Here is a 22,339-nt window from a genome sequence, read left to right as displayed (position 1 = left end):
GAGTTACAGGGGCAGTCACTTTTCTGCAAGGCTTTGCAAAAAATGTGACTGCCCCCTATTACTCAGCATAGTAGTGGAGATTTATGCAGTAAAAACATGATATATGATAATTTTACAGCAGTTCTTTTGATGGTCAATTTTTTGACACGAGGGTCCCGAAAGATTGGAGGAACCCACAATTTGTGGTTTTGAACAACAACAACGATGCCGAGAAGGTCTCAAGCTGCCTTCTCTGGAGGAGGGTCTGACCAGCGAGACTACAAGCTGCAAAGCTCTGGTGGCAGAGGCAAGTGCATGGATCATGTATTATATTATCTTTCTTATAATACGGTAGATCCATGGGCAAGTGTCGGTCCACACTACTCCACAGAGTGTCAGACGTTTCCTGGTCCGTGTGTGCAACAGAGAGGTCAGGAGGGGTCACCTGCTTAATTACTACGGCCACTGGAGGGCGCTGCAGTCTAAATAAAGAGTGGTCTGACTCCGCTTGTGTTGGTTTTACCTCTATGGTTTTACCTGAATGGCGAATGAATCAATTCAGATCCCTGCACAATTTATTACAACTTTCAAGCCTTTTGCATGGAGTATGGGGAACATTTGGAAAGCTAATGACAACCGTGGGACATCCCGACCAGGTTACCCCTGATGAGTCGCTGCCACCTCCCTGGCTGGGTGGTGGTGATGGTGGTGTGGTTCATGCCCATGACTCATCGGGGCTGCTCTCCCGTATCCACTCCTCTCCTCTCCTCCCCTCCACACATCTGTGACTTTCAGTTCCTTCTTGTGTGAGAGCTGCTGGTCTCTCAACGGATTATGATTCGTGTCTATGAATAAATTTGGACTTGTTTGAACTGTTTTGGACTCAAAATGCTGCGGGTCATTGTTGAGTCTGCCAGCGGGATCCCCAAAAAGAAACTTGGAAATCCAGATCCAATAGCTGCTGTTGTCTTCAGAGGTGAGATATACTGTACCGTTGACTAACCCTTTGGATTTTTTTTAAAACTCTGGAAACTGCACCATTTTAAGTCATCTCTAGTGATATTGATCGTCAGCATTCAAGTTTCTATCATATTATCTCCTTTTTTGTTGTTTTGAATGTTTTGGGCATCACTTTTGCTCATAAATGCAGCAGCAGTTTATGCACGATTCCCTAGTGATTCATGGACAAAAGGCTGCATCCTTATAAGGTCAGAATAACCCACTGCATTCTCCAGAGAGCAGCAGCTTTTGTGGCCAGATGGCTCTATTATATTTTAATGAGATGCCACTGCATTGGATGTTCCTATGTTTTGAGCTGAAAAATGTTTATATTGTAGTTAATGTAGTAAGTAAACATAGGTTTTTCTTTGTGCTCACAGGTGAAAAGAAGAAAACCAAAGCAATTGACAATGAACTGAATCCTGTGTGGAATGAAGTAAGTGGGGGATTAAAGTGAGCTTTAATGTGTAAGACTTACAACTTTGTGGGTTTTCTCTATTTGCCTGACAGCTGCCACTGGGGTTAAAACAACAGTATATAGGTGGATGATTGTAACCTAACCACCTCTTCCATAATTACAGGTTCTTGAATTTGATCTGAAGGGCTCCTCCTTGGATGCATCCTCATTTATCAACATAGTAGTGAAAGACTACGAAACAATCGGCAAAGATAAGTACGTGTCTGATGTTGTCATCTGTGCAAGTCATAATGCTCTGATAAAAATCTGTATTGGCAAGCCTCATAGGTCATGACATCTCTCTCTCTATCTTCTTTTTTTTTTGAGTGAATGCACAACCCTCAGACGGCCTCTCAGTATGACAAATTATTTGCCTTTAAAACACACTCCTGCTTTTGTGGAGGAGGACCTCTAAATTAGAAATAACTTCCCCCTTGAGAGATTGTACTATGTCATTACAGAAACCTCCCTCCTGAAAAACATGCGACACTTTGTCGAGCAGGTAGTGACTGAAAGGGAAAAACCTTATTGTTCCTCAGAGGTTTAACTTTTGAGAAGACAGACATGCTTGTGTCATAGCAGATGCAGCCCGACTAGCAATAATATTACTACAGTGTGGCTGTAAACAGTTATTATGATCTGTTCTGTGGGAACAGAGACGATGTTATAACGTCACTGCGACCATGTTAAGACTTGCAGCGTCTGTGAAGAAGCTGCTTTGTCTCCTTCACAGCAGCATATTGGCTCTTAACAGGAGGAATGCTGCCTGAAAAGGAAAAGAAAGATTACTTCATTTTAACTTCACCACAGTAGATTACTGTAGCTCTGGCTGCCATGTATGTTATTTATTACTCTCCTTAATGCACAGTTGATTTTTAGTATGTTAGGTATTCTTTAATATTATGAGCCTGAGTCATTTTGTCTTTCTATGGTGCAGGCAAAAACACGGATAAGTCATAATGTTTCCACTAAGTCACTCTAGTGTCTGTTTGTGTATTGTGTAAATTAATGGGGGTAGACACAAGGTAGTGGGGGCAGGGGTGGAGGAGTGTCTGCCTCAGCCACGCACACACTTAGATATTTTTCCATGCTCGCTGTCTCCAGTGCCTGACTGGGGTGAATAAGAAAGCCTGCTCTGGCTTGTCATTGGCACATCTGTGGTGGCTGATTGTAGTTCGGCCTGTAATGCTAACCCTGAATGAACTTTATCCTCAGTGTTCCTCAAGTATATTCGTGTGAATGCGCATGTAAGTGTATGTGTGCATGTGAGTATAAGCGTAAATGTGGGGGGATATTGTTTGTTGTCTATTGTTTCATTACGTAAAGCACTTTGGGCTGTTTCCTGAGGTATGACAAGTGCTCTATAAATAAAAGATAAATAAATTGATTATACACAGCACTAAGCTAAATCCGGTGGGAGAATGTTGGAAATGTCAACAATACTTTGTGACCAAGTTTTCAATGTTGGAAAATGTAGAAAAGGAATGTGAGTCATTGTGAGAAAACACAACACGGGTATCAAATCTGTGGTGTCATCAACGTGAGCCAGATGCTCCAGCCGGTGGAGTCAGCTGCTCTGTTTGAATAGCAAAAAGGGTTTTTTAGTGTTCCTACATTACTCAGTGGAAAACATATCAGTGCACCAGGAAAATCATCCACTGGTATATTCACTGAGTTTCTTTTAATTCACTGGAGCTGATCCAAGTACTTGAAATCAGAGTTCAAGTTTGTTTTTGTCTACAAATCTTAATCTCTATAGACCAGTCCCTGCATGTGGCTTTTGCAGCGACAGGAACAGTAAAATGTCTTTCCAGATTTCTTTAAATCTGGTCCTGCTCTTCAAGCACAGCCCAGTGTTTTCCAGCTCTGTGTAATCAAAAGTAATCACAGGACCTTCGAGAACTAGATAGATGTCGAGAAGAAAAAAAGTGGCTGAGCATAACCATGAATATGAATGTGCCTGTTCTGGTGTTGAATTTGTGTAAGCATCTTCTTAGTTCTGTAGTATATTTTTACTCCCTGCTGGCCACAGAGCGCCCAGCACATGCCTGTGGTACATGTTAATTGTTTCCATCTCCCTAGTTTTTTCTTGTGCACTTTTATTTTCCTGTGTGCAAAGTCTCCAATTTTTTCTGTTGAAAGACGTTTTGTTGTCTCACAATCGCTCTTTCGCCAAAATGAACCGGGGCAAAGTGGATTTTGTCACTAAGATTTGTCATTGTGGTGTTGAGCTAATAAAAGAACAAACAATGCACATGATGAATGGTTCATGTAGAATGATTTTTCTCCAAATATACAACTGCAAAGTCATGATCTCACATGATTGTGTGAGTCATGATTGTGTTTGGTAAAAGATAATAACCCGCGTAACCACAACAAGAGATGAAACAAAGAATAATAAGGTAAAAGAAGATCCCCCAGGAGTGTAATTCATGAAGCTTAGATATCTCAGCTGTTTGTGCTCAAATCCTTTGTGTTTAATATTACAGCAATAATTTCCAGCAACTGAGGGCTGATCTTGATAACATCACTTGGTCCCTTGGATCCAAGTAGGGATGCACTGATCAGAATTTGGTGGCCAAGGGTCAAAGGTCACAGACACTAAATCAAAATGTATCACATATCTAATTGGATAAAATGATGAAGTGATAACACTTTATAAACAGAGGGTCATCATCAGTGTTACAGCACAAGCAACAATTATCCATCTATCTATTATTCAAAGCTAAAGCTCAGGGTGCGTGATCTACAAGTTTGGTTTGAGATGGTTTAGAAAATTCCTAATTGGTGCAATCCACAAGAGTTATGAATCACTGTTACCACATCACAACTGTTTGGTACACAAAGTAACAGTGTAGGTGTTGTTGCTCAGTGTGTCATGAAATGTGAAGTGAAATTGGGAAGTGAAAACCGTCAAACCGTTTAGTGCTATATCGTACAGTAACAAACACTGCGCCTAACACGCACACAAGTTTGTCACTGTCACTGTTGGAACCAAATCATCCGCCCTAGTGTTTCCTCATGCTCCTTCATTGGTCCTTGCTGCCCTTTTAAAACAAACAGTTTCCCTCCAACTGGAAAGTTTGATTTGTTGTTTGACCCAAAGAGTGTTTTGTGTGTTTGCTTTTCAGATTCATTGGCTCTGCAAAAGTCTCTCTGAGAGACTTGGCCAGTGGTCATGTGAAATCCCTCCCATCCAAGAATGTGCCCTTGATCAATGAGAAACAACAGGCTGTCGGGGTGAATAACCTGAATTATCCTAAACAGATTCCATGCCCTGACACTTTTGCAAAATTTTATGTTACGGAACATCAGATAAGGTAACTTCAGCTCTGGTAATAGACGGCGCCTGGTATTTGCAGTGCTGAGGAGACTTAAACTATGTCTAGTTGATCTACATAGCTTAACTACAATTTGCTACAACTTCTTTTTGGATCATTTTTTGTAGTGTAACTACCGGTACTCAATTTACAAAATACAATTTTGGCCAATAACCTGAAACATTTTTTAAATTAAAAAAAGACCTACCGGTATATAATATAATATTTATTTTACCATTATTGTGTTACAGAACTCTCTTTGAAAAAAGGCATGAATCATGTCATGACATGCCAAGCCAACGCTGCCTCTTGTTCAAGACACACTGATCTAGAATATGTCTACCTCTTTGTATTTTTTATGACATTTGTTGTTGACTGATTTACATTTATGATTTACAAGTGGGTATTGGGTTAGTCAAGTCAAGTCAAATTGTATTTATAGAGCTCATTTAAAATGACCGAAGTCGTCAAAGTGCTGTACACATAGAAAGTTAGGACTTTCATTTTCTCTTTATATTACCCAACATGTCTATAAATTACACAACATATGGTTAACCTACAGTATGTTGACCAAAAGTGTCAGCTTTTTTAACCCTAACCCTTCTTTAAAAAAAATAAAACTGAGTTGAGAGGCATATTTCTGTTGGCATGTGAATTTTTTTGTAGGCTATTATATTTTGTTTCACATACACCACATGTTGATTTATTTAACGCTGAGTTAAATGAGTGTAATGAGTATAAGTAGTAACTAAAGCTACTTTTTTAGCTGTAGTTTTACAAACTAATTTCTTCAGGGGTAGAAATGTAATTTGTTCAAACTACTGCCAGGCTGAAATACATGTAGCTTTACAAGCTACGCTTGCAAAGTAGCTTCCCCAACACTGCATACAGTATTTGTATCGGTTTGCAGGAAGTAACTAGATTTGTTGAATCATATGACTAATACTTTTGTATCAAACATATAGAGATGGTAATGCTAATTGGGAAAAACATCCTTTTTTATTTTCTCCAGGCAACCATTGATTTGCTTATTGGATATGAGCCACCGGCCGGCACCACTCCAAACCCAAATGATCAGCATGATGGAGACATGTCTCATGTGGATGCTGGTAAGTAGAGAGTTAACCTCCAAACGACGCACTAACCCAGAGAAACAGATAACTATCTGTGCAAAATGCAAAGCAGTTTTGGCTGCCATTATTGTTGGTCATTTTACAGTAAAATTGCTGCTCCTATTTTTCTTGTCTGTTTATATAGCATAGCATTCAGGCTGAGACAACAGTACAGCTGATATTTGGTTTATTAAGAATATTGTGTTGTTGTGATAATTGTCACAGGAGGCAGTGATGAAGATGGCGAGGGTGAGGCAGACATGGACGGAGGTGGTCAGGGTGAGAGTTCGGGTTCACCCACTTTACCAAACCAGCCTGGGAAACCCAACCGCAAGCCAATCCGTCTCAGCCGCAAGAGACACAGAGCCCTGGCCAATAAGCCTCAGGACTTCCAGGTATTGTTTGAGTTTTGATTACTCCGTTCCTGGACAATCACGGATGCCAGTTTCGAGGGGACTTTTTTATAATTGATGTCCTGCCTGACAGCAGGTTTCACTACTGCCAATACACACTCAAGGCTGAGATGAGACAGTGGATCACAAGATTTATCCCACATGTTAGAGAATTGACCACATGTGAAACCCCTTTCTGTTGTTGTCTGCGTTAAGTTCACAATTTTACATGTATGTTTCTTTAGCAACAGGTGCAGCTTTGTGTGTACTCAGTCAGTCGGTGTTTGTCAACCCAAACGAACTAATGACACCTTTTTAAAATGCATCCAGATGAATTATCTAACAGCTTCCTCACTGTTTCTTGCAATATCCAGATCCGTGTACGAGTTATTGAAGGCCGACAACTGCCTGGCAACAACATCAAGCCAGTAGTGAAAGTGAATGCATGTGGACAAACCCACAGGACAAGAATTAGAAGAGGAAATAACCCATTCTTTGATGAGGTAATAAGTCAATTTCCATGCAAAAGTGCTTCCTCTCTTTAAAGAAATGTATACTTGTGCTTTTTACCTTGCTCAACTGTTTCTTTCTTTGCCACTCAATGCCCACCAGCTTCAATAACCTCCTGAGGTATTTCTCTCTTTCATTGGCAGCTTTCTCCGCATATCTATATTGCCTTCTCTCAGCTTTTGCCAAAGCATAATCAGCTCAGCTTTAGCAGTTGTAAGTCCTATAAAGTTTGTCACAATCACAATCAACAAAACAAGTGTGTCTGATCCAGTGACAGCAGAAACAGTCATTCACCGTTGTTCTCATGCCCTTCAGATGTTTTTCTACAACGTTAACATGCTTCCCTCAGAGCTGTTTGACGAGAGCATTAGTCTCCGGGTACGTTCACTGTCATTGTTAATGCAAATTATATTTTCATTCACTATGAGTTTTTGAAATGGTTGATATCTTATGCACCTTCTGAAGCTGTGGTTCTGCCTTTTCTTTAGGTTTATGACTCCTTCTCTCTCAGAGCTGACAGTCTAATGGGAGAGTTTAAGGTACGTCATTTCAGTTGTTTCTACATTATTACCTGTGCTTTGTTTAGCTGATGGGATTTTCAGTTCACGTGCTATAATGATTTAACACTCAGTAATAGTGACTTGTCGTTGCACAGTTTTGACTTTTGCCAAAAATCTAATTCTTTTTCTTTTTTGTTCAAGTTGGATGTCGGTTACATCTACGATGAACCAGGTCAGTCCTTCTATTTCAAATGTATACAGATTTTTCTTTTTATTTGTTTGCGTATGTTATGTTTAGGTATTTGAACATGTTGGGTGTTATATCACGTCCAGGTCATGCCATATTGAGGAAATGGCTCCTCCTGAGTGACCCTGACGACTCCAGCTCAGGGGCCAGAGGTTACCTGAAAGTCAGCATAATTGTTGTTGGCACTGGAGATGAACCACCGGTACGAGTACCTTCTACGTGACCATCAAATTATCTCTACTAGACACACAGGACAGATCAGTACAGTATTGAAAAAAACATGACACATTCTCCTGTCCTCTCCTCTCATCTCCTACAGACTGACAGAAGAGGGATAAACGAGGAGCAGGATGACATAGAAAGCAATCTCTTGGTGCCAGCTGGTATCACAATGCGATGGGCCACTCTCAGCCTTAAAGTCTACCGTGCTGAGGATTTGCCACAGAGTAAGGGAGCAACAAGTTCATATATTACTGCATTCCCTGAACTGTAATGCAGTTAAATACCTTCAATGATCTGCTACTTAGAAACTATTTTATGTTGCAGTGGATGATGCCTTTGTTCAAACTGTGAAACAAGTCTTTGGAGGAGATGGAGACCGGAAAAACTTGGTGGATCCATATTTGGAAGTCAGCTTTGCTGGGAAAAAGGTATTTTGTGTTTCATAAAACATGTTTCTTTCTTCTTATTTTTTCAATTCTCATGAGTTGAATATTGTTGATTTGCAATCATATTTTTTTGTTTTAGCTGTGCACCAAAATCATCGAGAAAAATGCGAATCCAGAGTGGAATCAACTTATCAATCTTCAAGTTAAGGTATAAAGCATGAATGTTACATACAGGAAGGGGTGTTTTATGGACTTGATTTATTTATGTCAAAAACAATTTCTTCAGGACAAACTAATACATATTTCTGCCCCTTTAGTTTCCGTCCATGTGTGAGCGCGTCAAGTTGACCATGTATGACTGGTAAGAGCAAAGAAAGTCTTTTCATACACAGGTCCATAAGTGAGTGTCAGGTCACAGCCGTACTTGACATTTCAATGTTTTCTTGACAGGGATCGTCTCACCAGAGATGACGCCATAGGAACAATGTTCTTGAACCTGAGCAAAATGTCTTCCTCTGGCGGAGAGATTGAAGGTAATCATGTTGTGATTTGAGAAGTGAGCAGCTGCCTCTGCCTCAATGTGTATGCTGCATACATGCGTATATAAATGTATGTATATCTGTGTTTGTGTAGCCTATACAGTAATATCATTGTCTGAATTGTCTGAGATCTCATTTCACCCATTTCACCCTCAACACTGTGTTTTCTATTTGGTTTGGAGTGGTGTGTAATGGGTAATCAGTGTCTCATCATCTGTTTTCACTTTGACAGGGTTTTGCTGTTTTGTGAAATGTGTAATAGTTTTTCTATTGAGTTCATTGTTAACTGTTTTGGGGAAAAAAAACAAAAACGGTGTATGCCCTGAAATTGAGCAGGATGGCTTTTAAACTGTGTGTGTGTGTGTGTGTGTGTGTTACAGAGAGCACGGAAACATCCGAAGTTGGCTTTCTTCCAGCTTTTGGACCTTGCTATGTCAACCTGTATGGTAGTCCAAGAGAATTCACTGGCCTGCCCGACCCATATGAGGAACTTAACTTTGGCAAGGTAAGACTGCTTCATCAACTCAGAGGTGAATACAGGCAGGTCAAAGGTCAAAAGTCAAAGGTTACTTTATTTATACCCTGAGGTAAATTATGTTTGCAGTGAATCAGCTTTTCAACATTTACAGCACAAAACAAAAACAGCACAAGACATGTAACAGGACATATGTATGAAGTGACAACAGTGCTCCGGCCTAACTGCAACTGAGCGTTTAGAGGGTGGGAGCCATCATTTATGACTTAACTGTTTCGTGTACAGGGATGGCGGATGAATCACAATGGTTCAGATAGTTTTTTGTTTTTAAGGGACAGGTTTCCAAACCATGAAACACAAGACAAAAGGATATTTACCTTTTATGAACCTGTCTACATTTGCATTTCAATGTGTTGCAGGGCGAAGGGGTCGCCTACCGGGGGAGGGTCCTGGTTGAGCTGTCCACTCAGCTGGATGGAAAGATCGACAAAAACGTTGATGACATCAGCAGTGATGACATCTTGGTGGCACAGGTACACAATGCAAACATGTCATACTGTAATTAGTGGTGGATCCCTATATTACCGTACTCATTTGTATTCAGAGTGCAAGTGTGCAGGCACGTGCACACATAGGGCCCAAGTGGTGCTTGAACCCCTGCCCTTTTTGCCTCATATTAAAAAGTGCCATTTTTATGTTTGTTTTTTTCTAATAAATAAATACATTCCTGTTGTGCATGGGATGTAAACAACGGCACTGTAAAAAAAATGCCACGGTTATCTACCGTACGCATTTCCTTGTAATATACACGGTATGTGTATGTATGTTGAGTACGTGTTGAGCCCAACCATAGACTGTAACGCAGCCTCTCTGTCCGCTGCTGCTCCGCTCTGTCTCTCACTGAGGGGCGGGGCTGCCCCGCGGTGTGCGCTCCCTCACTCACACGTCCAGAGAGAGAGAGAGAGAGAGAGAGAGAGAGAGAGAGAGAAAGAGAAAGAGAGAAGTACAAGCTGCTGCCTCATTGATAACTCTGCCTGTGTTAGATGCGACTTACTGTAAACCTTTGTGAGTTATAAATCCACCAACATAACTTCCTTCCTTCCCCTCGTCTTCCTTCTGACAAGTCGCCTTCCACTTATTCAACGAGCTTAATACGAGTCATATTTCAGAAAAGCGCCCATTTGTGTTTGTTTAGCTCACTGCTTGTTAAGAGTTAAGACCCCTCAGTCCTCTGTCTAACATCACCTGAATGTAGTGAACAACAGCAGCAACAGGAGGAATCAAGCTTGATTTCACTGACTAGGCTATTTTAATTTGTTTCCAGATATTGTTACCGGTAATTGTGACGTTGCTGTTGTAAATATTGCTGCTGTTCTGAAACATGCACAGTAGCAGTCACAGTAGTCATTTCTTGGTTTTGTCACATACTGTATAGATGTGTAGCCTACCATATTAGCCTTAGCCTACCAGTTCAGAAGTCATGACTCGATTTATTCATTTATTTTGATATTAAGGCCTGAAAAAAATTGTACATTGTACTGCCCTTTTCTGATGTTGAGCCACTGCCCCTCTATAGTCATGTGCAGTGCACGTCCCTGCATGTGTGTATTCCTAATAAAAAGAGAAAGAATAATAATCCTTTGTTTACCGTCGTTTAACACTGCAATCTCTTCTTTCAACTGAGTGCAGAAATACCAGCGGAGGAGGAAGTACTCTCTCTGTGCTGTGTTCCACAGCGCGTGCATGATCGAAGAGCCGGGGGAGCCAATTCAATTCGAAGTCAGCATTGGTAACTATGGTAACAAGCTGGACTCTACCTGCAAGCCCCTGGCGTCCACCACCCAGTACAGCTTTGCTGTGTTTGATGGTATGAGAAAGTTTATTATATTACATGTAAGAACAGGGTGTTTTACCTTCTTTGTGGCCCCTGACCCACTTTTTACACTCAACATACAGTATCTAAATGGTAATATACAGTATAATTACAACTCTACTGTAACTACACAGCCTTTTTAGTATGCAGAGAACACCACACCATATATTTACAATGACTGGGTATATTTATTTTGCATCCCACAGGTAATCACTACCATTACCTGCCCTGGGCTGACACCAAGCCAGTGGTGATTCTCACTTCATACTGGGAAGACATCAGCCACCGTTTGGACTCTGTCAATATTCTCCTCTCCATCGCTGAGAGACTGGTGAGAAGGAGTCACAGTGACAGCCTAGACCAGTGCATCAACACAGAGAGTATGATTCAATAATGTTATCTCCTTTTATCTGTCTGTGATTTGTTTTAGGAGTCCCACCTTACATCTTTAAAAACGGCCATCTTAGCCAAGGTGTCTGAGACACAGCTGGCAGAGATCTGGCTCAAACTCATCACCCAAATGATTCAAGATCTTGACAGGTAAAGACATGTCCTAATCGCTAGAATGTAAACTAGAAAGAGCATTTCCTGAAGAAAATGAAGAAAATGCATGTGAATGCTGAAAGCAGCTGAATGCTACCTGAAGCAATGCTGAAAAGGTTGAAGCTACAGCTGAAAACCCAAAACTAACCTCAGTGTGAGTGTTGGGCCGTTAACGGTGAAGTAGGTGATAACACCACAACCCTGATATAGCCTGAAAGTCCCTAATGACCTGATTTAAAACACCTCATGCACCTCAGAGGTTGTCATGGTGATTTTAATGGCTTAGATGATTTGGCACAGGGTTACATACAAATGTATGGGAGAAAGGGGTCTACTGTATGAGCACCCTAAACTCCTCCAATTTAAGACAAATCTGTACTAGAAGGGTACCTATTGCTCATTTCAGGGGTTTTTAATATGATATTTGATCCCAGTGGGGCACTATTGAAAGGTTTGATCAATAAAGAACTCCATAACTATTGCATACAAGATGTCTGTGTAGCTACTCCTCCATTCTCCTCCAGCTTTCAGGCCACAGTATGTGAATTACACCAAGCTTGTCTGCAACAGTGGAAAGAAAACATGTGTTTGGAGTGTAATTTGTGGCCCGTAGGACCAGTATTATAAATAAATGCCTGCAAATGCCTTCAGCAATTACATACATACATTTGCAGGTTGTTTGACTTTGTCCCCCGTTCTGACAGTGTCCAGCTTCCAGTGGTGGAGGGCAAGGCCAATGTGACTGCGCTGGACCTCCAAATGAAAAACCTGCGTGATGGTGCTGTCGACAGTATCAGACAGGTGGCCAGTCACATGAGAGAAGAGGCCACAGATGTTAAGAGTACTATTGGTGACATTGAAGACTGGTTGGAAAGACTCAAGCAGCTGGCAGAAGAGGTCAGGGGAAAAAAAAGAAGAATTTTGATGGTGTGATAAGATGTGACTTTAATTATATAATGGAAGATGTTTTGTCTCCATCAGCCTCAGAACAGCATGCCAGATGTTGTCATCTGGATGTTGAGAAGAGAGAAACGGGTTGCTTACGCCCGAGTCCCAGCCAACCAGATCCTGTTCTCCAACCTCAGTGAACAAGCCTGTGGCAAACACTGTGGAAAGATCCAGACCATCTTCATGCAGGTGGAGGACTTATCAGCACACATGCTCATACACGTGACACATGATATAGATTTTATATGACTAAAAAGTTATCTTTTTCATCGATCAGTACCCCATGGACAAAAACAAGGGTGTGAAGGTCCCTGTTCAGCTGCGGGTCAACATGTGGTTCGGTCTGTCTGCCCATGAGAAGAAGTTCAACAGCTTTTCAGAGGGGAACTTCAGCGTGTATGCTGAAATGGTATCTACATAGCTACACAAAACATATAAAAAAAAAAACACATCCACACTGTTTTACTATGCTTTGTGAAGAAGATTGTCCCTGAACACAGAGGTTTTCCTTCCGCAGTACGAAAACCAGGCGCAGGTGTTTGGAAAGTGGGGAACCACCGGACTGGTTGGTCGCCATAAGTTCTCAGATGTGACTGGAAAAGTGAAACTCAAACGGGAGCGCTTTCTACCACCACGTGGATGGGAATGGGACGATGACTGGTTCGTTGATCCCCAGAGATGGTGAGTTTGGCACACTCACACACAAACATGCAGCTCCCCTCATGATTTATGGCTTTTCTAAATCCAAATACAAACATCCTGTTATCACTGTGGATAATCATAATAAGAGCTACCGCAGTGTGGACTCGTATTATAAACACAATTACAGGAAATGTAAAAGAATTTCAACCAGTGTTTGAGTTAATAGAGGTCACCTTCCCTCACTCCCTCACTCCCTCCATGCCTCCTACTTCTGAAGTGCTTACATGAACTGCTGAGACTCATGTAAATAGTTTTAGCTCCTGGACCCCGGTCTTTCTTAACTGTTTATCATGGTCCTGCATAGTTACTGTCTGAGTCACCAAAGTCTTTCACCAACCTTTGTGCTGTGGCGGTGTTTTCTTACAGCCTGTTAACAGAAGCAGATGCTGGCCACACAGAGTTCACTGATGAAGTTTTTCAGAATGAAACACGTTTCCCGGGTGGCGAGTGGAAGCCTGCTGCAGAGCCATACACAGACGTGGTACGACATGCATTCATACACACACTTAGCTTTTGGGACACTGTGTGAAAAATGTGGTTGAAGATAACAGGGCAAAAGCCTAAGTCTATTTATAATGTTATCAGCTTCTTTTGTGCTGTTGTGTACTCAGGACGGATGGATTGTTTCGTAGTTGGATTGATGTGAATATGGCTTAGTGTCTGTGTGGTTGTGATGCTTGAGCAAAAGCTGCAATATTGAATATGTTTAATGGACTATACAAGTAATATGCAATGAGATAAGGATTTTTCACTCAGTAAAACATCCAGTGTTTTGCTTTCATGCCTTCACAACTCGGTGTTTTGATTTGCTCTCATTCATAACAGAGCAGGCAGCTGATGTCTGATAAACACACTGGAGGCTACCTGCCCAGCTCCAGACATCAAACAGACAAAGCTAGAGACTAGACAGAAAGGATTTAGCAGCTAAAGGAACCAAATATTTCACTCAAGTGTCGATAGTGATGGAGAGGAAAATCGGATAGTTGGTTTTAAAGACTCACAAATGCAAATATAAATTGTGTTTATTATCATAGGCTCATATTTCTGCAACATGACATACATGAATGATAGTGTTCTTGTTTTGTAGAATGGAGAAAAGGCCCAGAGCCCTCTCAGCCCTGGAGAGTTTGACTGTCCTCCCGGATGGAGCTGGGAGGACGACTGGAGCTTTGATAGCAACAGAGCTGTGGATGAGAGAGGTAACAGGAACACTAGAGCTGAAATATGTTTCAAAAACGTCCATGTTTGAAGTGAGGTTAGTCACACACAGTCTGTGTGTCTTCGGGCATCAGGTTGGGAATACGGGGTGACCATCCCTCCCGATGACAAGCCCAAGTCCTGGGTTGCGGCGGAGAAAATGTACCACGTTCATCGCAGGAAGAGACTCATAAGACCGAGGAAGAGGATCTCTGACAAAGTGGCTTCTACTGAGGTAAGAAAGCTGTAGAAGAGAAAAAGAATCATTTAATGTCATGGACGGGGGTTCTTATACCTTTCTTGTTATTGTCCATCAGAGACGAGAACAGGGAGAAGGCTGGGAATACTCCTCCCTGATTGGCTGGAAGTTCCACCGGAAGGAGCGCTCCTCCGACACGTTCCGCCGCCGCTGCTGGAGGAGAAAGATGATCCCATCAGACTGCATCGGGGCTTCCGCCATCTTCAAACTGGAAGGGGAATTAGTGAGTCTTGCTGTACTCCACAGAAAACTATTGCTAAATATATGCTGTATTTTTAACTCCAATGAGACCATTGCCATGGCAACAGGAGTTACTTAATGCCATGTGAGTCATATCCTCTCATTATTCCCGTGCATGTGCCTGTTCCTGTCTGATGTGGGCAATCAACTCAGGAAGTTTTTGTCTCAGTTCTCTCTTCAGATTTCATTCTTGCAGATGTTTACCATAACATTGTCCTTCAAGCACCTCATCCTGCATTTTGTTAATTGACAGGGGGTTGACGTTGACGAGAAGGCCAATAAAATGGATGCAGCCAAACTGTTTGGTGCCAACACACCCACTGTTTCCTGCCACTTTAGCCGTGAGTAGATGGGTCCGATAAAATAAATTCCTGGTCACTGGCACTGATGAAAGGCTTCATGCTGTTTCTTTTAAACTTCCTGACTGGTCCTAATTCAAGATAACATTTAATCACGAAGTCTGCAAATGTTGGAAAAGTATGTGCTCCTCTAATGAGCAGCGTAGTTTGTATCCTGTGAGATTATATTGTGGCATGCTGATAAAAATGATCTCCCCCCCAGGGTCTTACGTTTATCACCTGAGGGTGTACGTGTATCAGGCGAGGAATCTGTGTGCCATGGACAAAGACAGCTTCTCAGGTAAAAACAAAGCAGTGACTTTAAGGCCTAGTATCAGCAAACAAAGTACATTACCAATCAGGAGGAATGAATTACTCATGATCCATCCATCCTACCATTCGATTTCAGTTTGTTCACTCACTATAAATACCCTGATCTTCTCCAGATCCCTATGCTCATGTGTCATTCCTACATATGAGTAAGACCACAGAAGTCATAAGATCCACTCTAAACCCCACCTGGGATCAGACTCTCATCTTCGAGGACGTTGAAATCTACGGAGACCCGCAGACAATCGCCCGTAACCCTCCTGATGTGGTCTTGGAGCTGTATGACAGTGATCAAGTGGTATGCAATGTGTTTAATATTCAAGTTCAAGTTCACTTTTATTTATATAACACAGTTAAAAGACCTGTGACAGTCGTCCAAAGTGCTTCACAGAGCAGAGACAGAAACAAGAAAACATGCATACCATCACACATTCTCACACACAAATGCATGTAGCACATGTACATATACAAACATATGCGCATACATACACATACGCATACGTGCACGGCTACAGTAGTCATAAACAACAGTGCACATAGATATTTAAACAAAACTAGCCAGGATTAGAAGTCCCTGTGGATCTGAAGGCCAAAGAGAAAAGGTGTGTTTTTAAAGCGCACTTAAACCTCTCCATGGATCCTGCATGTCTAACATGTAATGGCAAGCTGTTCAATAGTCTGGGAGCAGCCACAGTGAAAGCGCAATCGCCCTTGGTTTTTAATTTTGATCTCGGTACATCCACCAACAACTCACTGGATGACCGTATATCTCTGGCTGGATTTCGGATTTGTATAAGTTCTGCTAGACCAGTTAAAATCTTAAAAACAATTAATAACACTTTAAAATCAATCCCTAAAGCGGATAGGAAGCCAGTGGAGGGAGGCCAGAACAGGGGTTGTGTTGATGTGGGTCCCAAACTTCCCCTGCCAAATCACAAGGATTACACTAAATTGTATGTTATAAAGGCAGGACGGCCTCACGGTGAATATCTGCACTTCTTTCACTAGGGTAAAGATGAGCCCATGGGTCGCTGCACCTGCCCCCCTGTGGTCAAACTGAACCCCGGTGTGGCCGTCACCCCGAAGCTGCTGTGGTTCCCAGTCACCAAAAACGGACGCAATGCAGGGGAGGCGCTGCTCGCTGCTGAGCTGCTTCTGAAGGACAAGGTACGAGACTCTTTAAAGAAAATGAACATATTGTAACTTAACTGAATGAGTCTGTGTGCAGGAGGTGACGCTGTGATTTGCCCTACAGGCCAATGAGGGAGATCTGCCCTTGGTGCCTCCTCGACGGGGTGAGAAACTCTACATGGTCCCCCAGGGAATCAGGCCTGTGGTGCATCTCACTGCGATCGAGGTACACCATAATAAATCCATGCTGCTCCTTATGCCACAAATCCCCTTGACACACATTACAAGATCAGACAAGATCAGCCCAACCCTAGGATTTCTGTTATGGCTGCATTTCTCATCTGTCACTCCCTTCTTTTCACTTATCTACCACCACAATGTTATTCCTTTGATCTGAATACGCTAGTACTGCAGGTTCATGTGACTATTACATGTTTATTTGACACCAGGTCTTGACTTGGGGTTTGAGGAACATGAAGACCTACCAGTTGGCTTCGGTGTCCTCTCCCAGTCTCATAGTGGAATGTGGTGGTGAGATCGTCCAGACGGCCGTGATCAAGAACTTCAAAAAGAACCCGAACTTCCCCGGATCTGTGCTGATGCTCAAAGTGGTATTAACCATAAAAGTCTCTGCAGCTAGAGTGTTAGTCCTCTAGTCCTATTCCAAATACTTAGGCACCGGTAAACATGCAGGTTTGTTGATGTGGATTATTGTCCGTGTTCCCTAGCTTCTGCCCAAAGAGGAGATGTACACGCCTCCTATTGTGCTGAAAGTGATCGACCACCGACCCTTTGGGAGGAAACCTGTGGTCGGTCAGTGCACCATCGACTGCCTGGACGAGTTCCGCTGTGACCCGTATCGCATTAACAACGACGTCTGCATGTCTGCCAGAGGTACGTGCACACATACAGCTACTGTAGGACTCAGCTACACGTGACAGGGATCTAATTTGTCCTTTTTGATGAACTTTGCAGTGGCCATGATAGCTGCTGCTCAAGGAGATGTTGTCATTGATATTGATGAGAGACCAATCGTGAAAGCTGAGGTAAAACACAAACTGCAGTCGCACAAGTTGTGAAGTGTTTTTACATCTACTTCTTTATTGATCAGTGTTCTTTGTTTGCTTCCCACCTTTCAGCTTCAAACAGAAAAGGTGAGATTCCCTCTTTTCCCAGATAGTCAACTGATAGATAGCATCTCTAAAAAGACACACAGTTCAACATTATTCTCCCTTATGCAGGAGGAGGAGGCAGTAGACTGGTGGAGTAAGTTCTTTGCCTCTGTTGGAGAGCAGGAGAAGTGTGGGCCCTACTTGAAAAAGGGATATGACACATTACAGGTGAGGATATGTCATCAGAACATGTTTTGAATACATAAAACCTTTGATTGAATCTGTGTTTGAGTTTGTGCTGGGGTTACGTGCTTTGTGGTTTTGACCAAACTTCCCTCGTCCTCTTTTGGAGGTAAGAGTTTGCAGAAGTATAGATATCCAAAAGGGTATGAAGTATAGTTAGACTTTTTTTGTTTTGTGCACAATTACAATAAATGCAATTTGAAATGTCCCTTCTGTAGCCTGTTTGTGTTATGGTGTTAATGTTGCTTCCAGGTGTATAACTCTGAACTGGAGGAGATTGCACAGTACCAGGGACTCACTGATTTCTGCAGCACTTTCAAACTTCAGCGTGGAAAGACTGAAGATGAGGAAGAGGATCCCTCAGTGGTCGGAGAGTTCAAGGTACTGAAGCAAAATTTTGTGAAAGTGTCACTGTTGCTTAGTCTGTTTGTAGGCCTATACCTAAACTATTATGTAGCACTGCTGCTTTTACCTTTTAACATCTTCTTTTCCCAGCCTTTGTCTGCCCTCTGCTGGGTAATTTGTGAATTTCAATTGAAATCACTGATTATTTTGTCAGCTGCAAAAAAAAATATGCAGGATTTAGCACTTGTTCATGGGTTCAGAGAAGAGATGTATTTCCATGACAGAAGATGAACATTATAATATATACAGCCTGCAAAGTGTTATGTTGACATTTGCTACAATATATTGCACTTCTGGAGTAGAAGTCCAGCTTTCATCCTGTTGTCAGTGTCAGGGTTAGGGTTAAAAAACCATGATAAACTTGATTTATGTTTGTCTCGGCAAGTTTAGACCAATGTGACAGAGTGGGCTCTAATGTATTCATTAAGGCACAATATAAAATAAAGGCAATGTCCCTTTTCCTTTTCCACAGGGATCATTCAAGATTTACCCACTGTCCGATGACCCAGGAGTCCCCGCTCCACCTCGCCAGTTCAGAGAGCTTCCTGAGAGCGGACCTCAGGAGTGCCTGGTCAGAATATATGTTGTCCGCTGTATTGACCTGCAGCCTAAAGACACAAATGGCATGGTGAGTTTTAAATGAAGCAACCACTGATCAACCAATGACAAACCCTGCATCACATTTAAATTTCAGATACTGTATGCCCTTGATTTTTAAGCTGTCAAAGCTAAGTCAACATTTTTTGCATTTTGTCATTTCAGTGTGACCCATATGTTAAGATCACATTGGGGAGGAAGACATTGGATGACAGAGATAACTACAAACCAAACACACTCAATCCAGAGTTTGGCAGGTGAGAGCCATTTTTGTTGTTAAACTATGAAGACATCATTTTAAGATTGTGTGGGAACATAAATTAAAAAAACACATGATGTCTTTCATTTTTGTCCAGGTTGTTTGAGCTTTCCTGCTTCCTGCCTCAAGACAAGGACCTGAAGATTGCTGTGTATGATTATGACTTACTGAGCAGAGATGAAAAAGTGGGAGAGACCATCATCGATTTGGAGAACAGGCTCCTGTCTCGCTTCAGATCCTGCTGTGGCCTGCCACAGACTTACTGTGTGTAAGTGTATCTACTGAATTTTAATGGTTTTACTACAAATTGTAGCACTGTCTTACCTACATGTGGTGATTAAGGTCAGTTGAGACAGACAAGGCTCTGTTGATGCCATGTTCTTGCAGGTCAGGGATCAATCAGTGGAGAGACCAGCTGAAGCCTTCTCAGATCCTCCAGAACGTGGCCAAGGTGAGGGGCGTTCCTCCTCCGCGCACAGAAGCTGATGGCACCTCACTGACTTTCTCAGGAAAACTCTACAACCTGCAAGATTTTGGTACAGCTTGTTCCTATTTACTATTTCTAGAATTAATCATATCAATAATCTCACTGGTTATGTCTGGTCAAGTCAAATTTTAGCAGTAAAAAGTTGGATTTCACTCTCATTTTGGCTGTTGTGTATGTTTGATATTAACAAGCATCAGTCATTTGTGATATACCTCACCCTTTGCAGAGACAAACACTGTGATCCATCCACACATGGGCCCAACCAGAGAGAGGCTGGCCCTGCATGTCCTCAGAGACCAGGGCTTGGTACCAGAGCACGTGGAGACCAGGACCCTTTGTAGCTCCCACCAACCCAACCTGTCTCAGGTTATAACAATAATGACTCTGTGTTTATTCTTTTAATATTTATGATAGTTACTTTGACTAAAAGTAGCATCCTTTTCCACAAATGCAGGGGCGGATTCAAATGTGGGTGGACATTTTCCCCAAGAACCTCGGTTTGCCCGGGCCTCCATGTGACATCACGCCGCGCAAAGCCAAGAAGTAAGAAACACTTCATGAAATTAACATGTTTTAACACAATGCTCTGAGGGACGAAATATAATAGTATATTTGAAACAGGTACTTCTTGCGGGCCATCGTTTGGAACACAACTGATGTCATTCTGGACGAAACAAGCATCACTGGAGAAAGCATGAGTGACATCTACGTTAAAGGGTAAAAATCTTCTAACAGTTTTTTTGTACCATTTTTCAATCACAAGTGGCTAAACTGGATAAAACACAACCACGTTTCCTAGATGGATGCCAGGAATGGAGGAGGACAAACAGAAGACCGATGTCCACTACAGATCCTTGGATGGTGATGGAAACTTCAACTGGAGGTTCATCTTTGGGTTTGAATACCTGCCTGCAGAGCAGCTGTGTGTCATCTCCAGGAAAGTGAGTGAGCTCATGGTTTGGGAACAAAGCAATTGTTGTTCATAACTATATCAATTCATTGTGATAGTGTGTTGGCAAGTAATGATATAAATCAAGTGTCTGTCTTTTTACAGGAACACTTTTGGAATTTGGACAAAACTGAATTTAGGATTCCTCCTAAACTGATCGTCCAGGTTTGGGACAATGACAAATTCTCCTTGGATGACTACTTAGGTGAAAATGTGTTGTTATTAAGCACATTTAATTCCATGGCCAAACAAAGTGAAAGGCTTGATTTAATGAATATACTATGTACCAGATATACACATCTTAATTTTCTATCCATGTTTCTGTCACAGGTTCAGTTGAGCTGGACCTACTCAATCTGATCCCCCCTGCTAAGACCCCAGAGAAGTGCAGCCTGAAGATGTTGCCGGGGATGCCAGGCTCATCCTCCGCCAAAAAACCACTATCCAGCTCACTCTTCTCCCAGAAATCTGTGCGAGGCTGGTGGCCATGTGCGATTGAACAGGACGGGAAACATGTGATTGGTGTATGTTCATATCTGCAGGACAATCCATGAAGAGAGGTCTTTTTTTCCCTGGTTTCTGTTTAAGAATGTGTTTCACAATTTCACAGGGGAAAGTGGAGATGACCTTAGAAATAATGGAGGAGAAGGAGATGGAAGAGAGACCTGCTGGGAAAGGCAGAGATGAGCCAAACATGAATCCCAAACTGGACCCACCCAAGTGAGAAATATAGCTCTCTAAATCAAGACTATAATATCTTTGATATGGAGCCACATAATGAGAATATTGCTGTTTGTCTCCTCTGAACAGTCGCCCTGACACGTCATTCTTCTGGTTCACGAACCCTTGCAAGACCATGAAGTTCATAGTTTGGCGCAGATTCAGATGGGTTTTCATTGGGGCGATTCTTCTTCTGCTGGTGATCTTGTTCCTTGGGATCCTGTTCTACTCCCTACCTGTAAGATCACTCAATTTATTGACAAAAATTGTATTTCATTGTTGCCGAAACAATGCTGAAAACGGCTATAAATTACTTTGGGCCATTGTGACACTGTTGGCATTTTAAACACCATGAATGTTTATTCACTGCAACTCTGAAATGTGTTCTTCTGTTTGCAGAATTACATCTCAATGAAGATTGTGAAGCCGTTCTCCTAAGGAGTTTTGCAGAGAAGCTGTCTGCCTTCCTGAAGCAGATTCAGTACTAGTCACTGTTTAATGTCCCTAAGAAATATGCACTAACTGTAACTGCTGATATGCCTGATATTAATCATTTTCTTCTCACATAATCATTGGTGTGGTTTTTTTTTATGTGCCCTCAGTATTACTATGTCTTGTAAAGCAAGTAATCCTTCTTATAATCAAACTTAGAAAACAATAAAACAATCTGGCCAAGAAATTGCTTGTATTGTATTGTACAAATTAGTTATCCAAAGAAGTATGAACATAGCACTGACATTAAATCAGAAATACCAGCACTATGAAATAGCTTTATAAACATTTATGGTGACTTATTGAAATTGTGATTTTTTTTTATACCTAATGTGTAGCCTACTTGAGTGGCATAGCTACTGTAAAAGAAGAAAAG

At 41.9% G+C, this 22,339-nt stretch overlaps 1 protein-coding gene across 2 annotated transcripts; it reads left to right on the top strand.

Moving 5' to 3' along the window:
• Positions 1 to 566: 566 nt before the first annotated feature.
• myofl (myoferlin like) lies at positions 567 to 21,944 on the top strand. 2 transcript variants are annotated; one of them, XM_085799998.1, is made up of 53 exons: positions 567 to 955; positions 1,359 to 1,414; positions 1,560 to 1,651; positions 4,567 to 4,675; positions 5,768 to 5,864; positions 6,093 to 6,262; positions 6,634 to 6,762; positions 7,085 to 7,147; positions 7,258 to 7,308; positions 7,471 to 7,501; positions 7,603 to 7,718; positions 7,836 to 7,962; positions 8,063 to 8,166; positions 8,264 to 8,332; positions 8,442 to 8,485; positions 8,575 to 8,657; positions 9,044 to 9,168; positions 9,558 to 9,671; positions 10,828 to 11,005; positions 11,218 to 11,342; positions 11,442 to 11,551; positions 12,259 to 12,451; positions 12,536 to 12,691; positions 12,780 to 12,911; positions 13,020 to 13,183; positions 13,571 to 13,685; positions 14,292 to 14,403; positions 14,497 to 14,636; positions 14,719 to 14,883; positions 15,154 to 15,241; positions 15,462 to 15,539; positions 15,685 to 15,866; positions 16,577 to 16,735; positions 16,824 to 16,925; positions 17,149 to 17,310; positions 17,428 to 17,593; positions 17,675 to 17,745; positions 17,839 to 17,853; positions 17,941 to 18,039; positions 18,307 to 18,435; positions 18,932 to 19,087; positions 19,222 to 19,313; positions 19,413 to 19,583; positions 19,703 to 19,851; positions 20,029 to 20,168; positions 20,257 to 20,345; positions 20,424 to 20,519; positions 20,602 to 20,743; positions 20,857 to 20,956; positions 21,082 to 21,275; positions 21,362 to 21,471; positions 21,562 to 21,709; positions 21,871 to 21,944. In XM_085799998.1, the coding sequence occupies exons 1-53, from the start codon at positions 868 to 870 to the stop codon at positions 21,907 to 21,909; spliced, it is 6,135 nt and encodes a 2,044-aa protein (XP_085656124.1). In that variant the 5' UTR covers positions 567 to 867; the 3' UTR covers positions 21,910 to 21,944. The 2 variants fall into 2 exon arrangements, with proteins under 2 accessions (XP_085656124.1, XP_085656125.1); XM_085799999.1 differs by lacking the exon at positions 17,839 to 17,853.
• Positions 21,945 to 22,339: the final 395 nt, after the last annotated feature.

This window comes from Trachurus japonicus, chromosome 15 (genome assembly GCF_045865225.1).
Source record: "Trachurus japonicus isolate A0001 chromosome 15, Traja_1.0".
Taxonomy (NCBI): Eukaryota; Metazoa; Chordata; class Actinopteri; order Carangiformes; family Carangidae; genus Trachurus; species Trachurus japonicus.
This window is presented reverse-complemented; position numbering and strand designations above follow the sequence as displayed.